General features: G+C 50.4%; 1 protein-coding gene across 1 annotated transcript in view; it reads left to right on the top strand.

The window, feature by feature from the left end:
* Positions 1-6: 6 nt before the first annotated feature.
* The window catches only part of GNAI3 (G protein subunit alpha i3), a 27,765-nt gene continuing 21,661 nt past the window's right edge, over positions 7-6,110 (top strand). Inside the window, exon 1 of the mRNA XM_015650698.2 lies at positions 7-107. Within this exon, the coding sequence (XP_015506184.1) occupies positions 41-107 (67 nt within the window). The 5' untranslated portion in view covers positions 7-40. The remainder of the gene's footprint in view (positions 108-6,110) is intronic.

The following is a 6,110-nucleotide window of genomic DNA, read 5'->3' on the forward strand; positions in this document are numbered from 1 at the left end:
GCTGAGCGCCGAGGATAAGGCGGCGGTGGAGAGGAGTAAAATGATCGACCGCAACCTGCGGGAAGACGGCGAGAAGGCGGCCAAGGAGGTGAAGCTGCTGCTGCTCGGTGAGGAGGGGCCCGGCGGGAGAGCGGAATGGGGGTTTCCGGTCTCGGGAGGGATTTTGGGGGGAGCAAAGGGGCGCGTCTGCCCTCAGGAAGGAGTTTGGGAATGGAGAAGTCGGGGTCCCTGGAGGGGCTGAGGAGGTCCCGAGGGGTCTCTGGGGGAGCTGGGGAGGGTCCTGAGGGGTCTCTGGGGGAGCTGGGGAGGGTCCTGAGGGTTCCCTTCCGAGGGAGAGGGCATGGCTTGTGGGAGGCTGTCCTGGGATGCGGCCCGTGGGCTTTTCCCGATGGAATGTCTCCGTGTCCCGATGGAATCTCCCCGTGCTCCCTCCAGGCTGCTCGGGGGAAGGGAGGGCGGTCCCTCCGGGGTGGGATTGGGCCAAGACTGGGAGAGGCACGGCTCATCCTGCGGCTCCGGGCAGGGGAGGGAGGGAATGCTGAGGCTGGAATTAAATTGCCAGTCAGGGAGTCGGGGTAAAACTCCGGGTGTCCGTGCGTGTGTGACCAGCGGAGGTGGGACATCCTGGGGGGATTGAGTGCATGGGAACAGGAGGTGTCAGTTCTCTGCCTTTTGGCTTTTTCTCAGGATGTGGGAAGAGCTGGATGGAGGATTTAGATTCCCTTTAACGGAGTTTTGCTGTGTTTGATTTGTATTTTGGAGTTCTTGGAAGTGATGATGGGAGCTCAGAGAAGGCACAAACTTCCCTTCCAGGAGGCTGGGGGAGCAGGTTGAGATGAGATGATGGGAAGAAATTGGATACTATGGAGAAATCCCTCTGTGAGGGTGGTGATACCCTGGCACAGGGTGCCCAGAGAAGCTGTGGCTGCTCCATCCCTGGAAGTGTCCGAGGCCAGGCTGGACAGGGCTTGGAGCAACCTGGGATAGTGGAAGGTGTCCCTGAATGTGGCCGGGGATGGACTGGGATGAGTTTCAAACCCAAACCAGTGCAGGATTCTGGAATTCTGTTCAAATTCTCACATTTTGTAAGCACCACTCGGGGCTGATGAGCCATCTGCTCATGCTAGTCTCTCTTTTCAAGGTCTGGGTATATATTTTTGGTTATCCTGACTTTTCTGTCTCGGATGAGACAGATGGAGTCTGTGAGGATCCGAACAGCAGCGCTGAGTGGGTCCTGTTAGAGCAGGATGTGTGAAGGAACCATCCTGCTCCAGGAATCCTTTCTCTTTCCCATTTAGCCCATTTTCTCTGCTCCCTGCAAGAGCTGCTCTGAGCTTTGTACTTGGTGTGTCAATGGAAAAGCTCTTGGCTGTGTGTCAGGAGAATCCTTTGTTCTCCAGGTGTTTGTTTTGGTGTTAATAAGCAACACTTGCACATTCCCTGGGATGGAATAATTCTTTCCTCATATTTTTGTATTGCATTTTTTCCAAAGCACCCAAGGCTTCGAGGCTGAGATTGGTTTTATCGGCAAACATGGAATGGGGGGAGTATCCCAAAAATCGTACAGTCATCAGTTGGAATGTGTTAAAAACCAGGTGAGGTTTTGGAACTCGGAACAGCAGCTGATTTTGGATTGCTGTTGGCTTTGGATGGCAGGAAAATTCCTGCATTTCCTGGTGTGTCTGCAGGTGAGGAGCTTTTTAGGAGCAATTGGAATGTTGATCTGGACCTACCTCTGGCTCTACCTGATCCCAGGTTAGGTTTGCACCTGGTTGTCACTTGCAAATCTCTCTCAGGTATTTCCTGGTTTCAAAACTGAGTGTGGTGATTCCTGGGAATACCAGGGAATGCTGGAATCTCCCCACACACATCCTTCTTGATGCAGGTAAAGCAGAACAGGGGATTCGCAGGCGAAATTATCTGCAGTGGGAACATCCTTTCAATGAGGTGCTACAAGCTGATGGAAAAGTCCATGAGGACTTTTCCATTGCTTGAGGAAGGGTTTTTTATCCCACATGAAAGTGTTTGGATCTGCAGGGTCTTGTGTCGTTCCCTGAGTGGTTTCTGCCCCCCTCAGAGAGGGTTGGTGAAAAAAGAAGGGATTTTTCCTGAAGTTTGGAGTCCACACATCCTTCCCAGCTCTATGAAAAGAGCTGCCCCAGTTTGAGATCTGCAGAGTTTCGATGAGCAAGGAAAGGGCTGTGCCTGTGGAGAGGGAGCTGGATCCTTCCCAGCTGGGATGTGAGGAGGCTGGGGAGGCATGGATGGACCCAGAACCTGGAGGGAGGGAGAAGAAGGCAAATGCAGTGAAATTTGGGAGAGAAGAAGTGAAATACAGCCCAAATCAGAATACTTGGAAAAGGAATCAAATCCATGTGAAAATCAGGAGATTGGTGGGAGAGGAGATGAAGTAAAATACACCTGAAATCAGGAGGCTTAGGAAGAGAAGAGAGGAAGGTAAAATTCTTCCACTGAAAATTGGGAGATTTGAGGAGATAAGAAGTAAAATACAGCCAGAATTGGAAGATCTGAGGAGAGAAGTCAAATACCCCAAAAATCAGGAGACTGGGAGGAGGACAGGAAGTCAGAAATCCCAGATCAGGGTTTGGGTGTGTTTTCTTTTCTCTCCTCCATAACCCTTGTCTTTTGAGCAGGGGAGGAAGGAGAGAGAATTCCAATTGTGTCCCCTTCTTCTGGGAGCTTGACTTTTTCAGCACCTTCCCCCTGGGAAAGGGTTTGGATGCTGGAGGAAGTGGCCCCAGCACCTGGATAACTCCAGGATTTCTGGGATAAAGTTAATCCTAGAGCTGTTCCTGCCAGCTTCTCCTCAGGGATTGCAAGTCCCTCTGTTGTGTTTCCATTTCGCAGCTCTGAAGTTTGTTGAGCAGTTCTGTGTTCTGGAGGTATTTTATAAAACAAATGAAACCTGAGTATTGAATAATGACTGACCCTGGTTGTTACGACCCTGTGGGATGTAATTATTATTCCATGTTGGAATGCCACCAGCACTTCTGCTGGCATTGGCACTGGCATGGTCAGGGTGACAGCAACAGTGGATTCACTCTCTGGAACAGCAGCCAAAGCTCCTGGGAGGCTGGGAATGGCTGAGGAGGCTGGGAACAAGCTGGGAATGGCCCAGGAACCCTGACTCCCATTTTTCTCCTCCCATTTGCCCCCAGGAAAAGGCTCCTCGGCAGGCACACGCAGGGTTCTGCTGCTGGGGAGACCCGACAGACTTTTCCAGCCAAATGGAGGAGGGTGCTGGAGCTGTTCCTGGTAGGGCAGGAGCTAACCCAGATCCTTCACTCTGCTTGCAGTGCCTTTTCAAAGGCCTGGCATGTTGTTCTGGGCCATGTCTCAGGGGTCTGTGTGACCCTGAGTGGTAAAGCTGGATTCCAGAGCTGTCACATTCCCAAATCCCTGTGCAAATGGTGGTTTTGTGGCTCTGGCTCTGTGGAAGCACCAGTGTTGAACTGTTTTTGCCCAAAACACCCTGTACAGCCTGGACAGCTTCCCTGGGTTTGGATGCACTGTGTAATTATGTTGAAGTGGTGCTGCTAATTAATGCAAAAACAATTAAAAATATAAGTTTGTTTTCAAATAACCTTAATTTGCATAATTCACCCTCCTCCACTACTCCAGGAGCTTTTCCCACTACTGATTTTTCCAACCTTTTTTCTTTCCTGAACTCTCCAAAGCTTCCTCAGCACTGTTTTGGTTGTGTTTTGGTTTAAGGTAGGAAAGTGTTTTCTGGGGATAAAAACCCAGGCAGAGCTGGTGCTGCAGTTAATGATGTCATTAAGTGAAGTGGCTTTTCTTGGAGCACAGCATCTGTGATTTGGATCCCTATTCCAGAGGATCCATCTGGGGGTCAGACCTGGCTGCTCCTCAGCTCTTGAAATGCCCTTGAAATGTTGATATGAAGCTCTGTGATGGGGTGTTGGTCTCCAGATATTGTCCAAGCAGTGGCTGCTGCTCCAAGTGTCCTTCCCTGTGGGATCTGCTGTAGGAATCCTGCTGGGGAAGCTGCAGAGAGCTGTTGTTTCTCTGATCTTGAAGGTATCTGGCTCTGCTGGAGGCTGCTGGTGACTCGTGGCCATGGGAAGATTCTCCTCAGGCAGTTCACAAGGACCTGGATCAGGCCAGATTGCACCAGGAAAGGTTTAGGTTGGAGATCAGGGAATATTTCTTCATGGCAAAGGTTGTCCAGCCCCGGCACAGGTTGCCCAGGGCAGTGGTGGAGTCTCCATCCCTGGAAATGCTCAAAAAACATGTGGATATGGAAGCTGGGACATGGATTAGGGGTGGACATGGCAGTGCTGGGATATGGTTGGATCTCAGAGGGCTTTTCCAACCTTAACGATTCCATGATTATAATTAATTTAATAGCTTGTCAGATCTCTTTGAAGACACAGCTCTTCTCTGGGCTTTAAGCTCCATGAAGGTCCTTCCACAGCTCCACTGGAGGCTGGAATTTCCCTGTCTTCAGGTGTGGGAGCTGCAGCTTCCACCCATCTTCTCCCACCTTTCCATTGGGTCTCTGTGTACCTTCCTCTTGATTTTCCGTTCTGCCCGTTTCCCACCAAACCCAGATGGTTTTGGGGCAGGCAGGCAAAAAGCTCCTTATGTCCAGAGTGCCTGAACTCCTTGAGTTTTTCAGGAATCATCCATAATTTATTTAATCTCCTGGAAAAGAGGTTTTTTTTTCCACCAGGTTCAGATGCCCTCTTTTCTGCTCAGTGCCATTTTCTAGCTGTGGGCTGGGAATTCTTCTGTCCCCTGTGGCATGTGGACATCACGTGCTCGTGTCAGGACACACGGGTGAGTGTCCATGCCCAGCACTGGGATTTGGGGATGGACAATTTCCAGCAGACAGCTTGGTCAAGGAATTGTGATTGCATCTATGCTCCAAGAGCCCTCTGGATATGGTTCAAGTTTCATTAAATTCTGAGGCAGAGCATTGAAATAACTTTTTCTGGAAGAGCAGAGGGAGCTGTAAAGAGGAATTTTTTAATTAGATCATGGTTCTAATCTTCTGGAAGTTTGGAGTGAGCAGAGCTGTGCCTGCAGCTCCTGGGATGCAGCAGGCACTTGTTCCCTATAGAAGTGAGATTGAAAAATGGTATTTTCATTACTTAAATGGTGTTTTGAGCTGAAATGAGGGACAGATGCCAATTATTTATCCAGCATGCTGTTTGTGGTGATCCCTGTGCTGTCTCCTTTGTTCCTGGGGATCCGATGCCTGGCTCTTGTTTCATGTTTTCCCAGTTGGTGTTTGGTCACTTGAGTGCCTCTTTTAACCTTCTCTGGTTACCGGGGTGCTATTGCCTATGTCAGCTCTAGAAACAAACCCTGGGAATGCTGGCACACAGGGTTGGCCTCCTGTAGCTCAGGGTCTCCATCCCCTGCAAGCTCCTGGTGTTTGGGGAATGAGCTTATCCCTCAGCAGGAGCTGCTGGGCAGGGGGAACCCGGCTGCTTGTTTGGAACAGCTCAGGATTGTTGTCCCTGCAGGAAATTCAGAGGATGTTTGACTTTTAAAAACGGGCCTGGCACAAGATGATGCTTGATAATCAGGAAGACTAAGGAATATCTTTTCCAAGCCCAGGTCTTCCCACTGTTCCCTCTCTTCCCAAGTTAACTGATGCTTTATCATCCAGCTCCCTTTTTACAGGCTTTGCTTGGCTGTTTCTTTGCTGTTGCCACTTAGACTTGGATCCAAAGACACCAGACTCGGCTTTTTTATCCCATATCCCCAAGCACATCCATTTATCATGAAATCCTGAAATGGATTGAGTTGGAAGGGACATTAAAGCTCATCTCATTCCATGGGCAGGGACACTTCCACTTGCCCAGGTTGCTCCAAGCCCCATCCAGCCTGGCCTTGGACACTCCCAGGGATCCAGGGGCAGCCCCAGCTGCTCTGGGCACCTGTGCCAGGGCATCACCACCCTCACAGGGAACAATTCCTTCCCAATATCCCATCCATCCCTGCCCTCTGGCAGTGGGAAGCTGTTCCCTCTCATTCTGGCACTCCAGGCCCTTGTCCAAAGGCCCTCTCCAGATCTCCTGGAGCCCCTTTAAACACAGTAAGGAGCTCTAAGATCTCCC

This window comes from Parus major, chromosome 26, assembly GCF_001522545.3.
Source record: "Parus major isolate Abel chromosome 26, Parus_major1.1, whole genome shotgun sequence".
NCBI lineage: Eukaryota > Metazoa > Chordata > Aves > Passeriformes > Paridae > Parus > Parus major.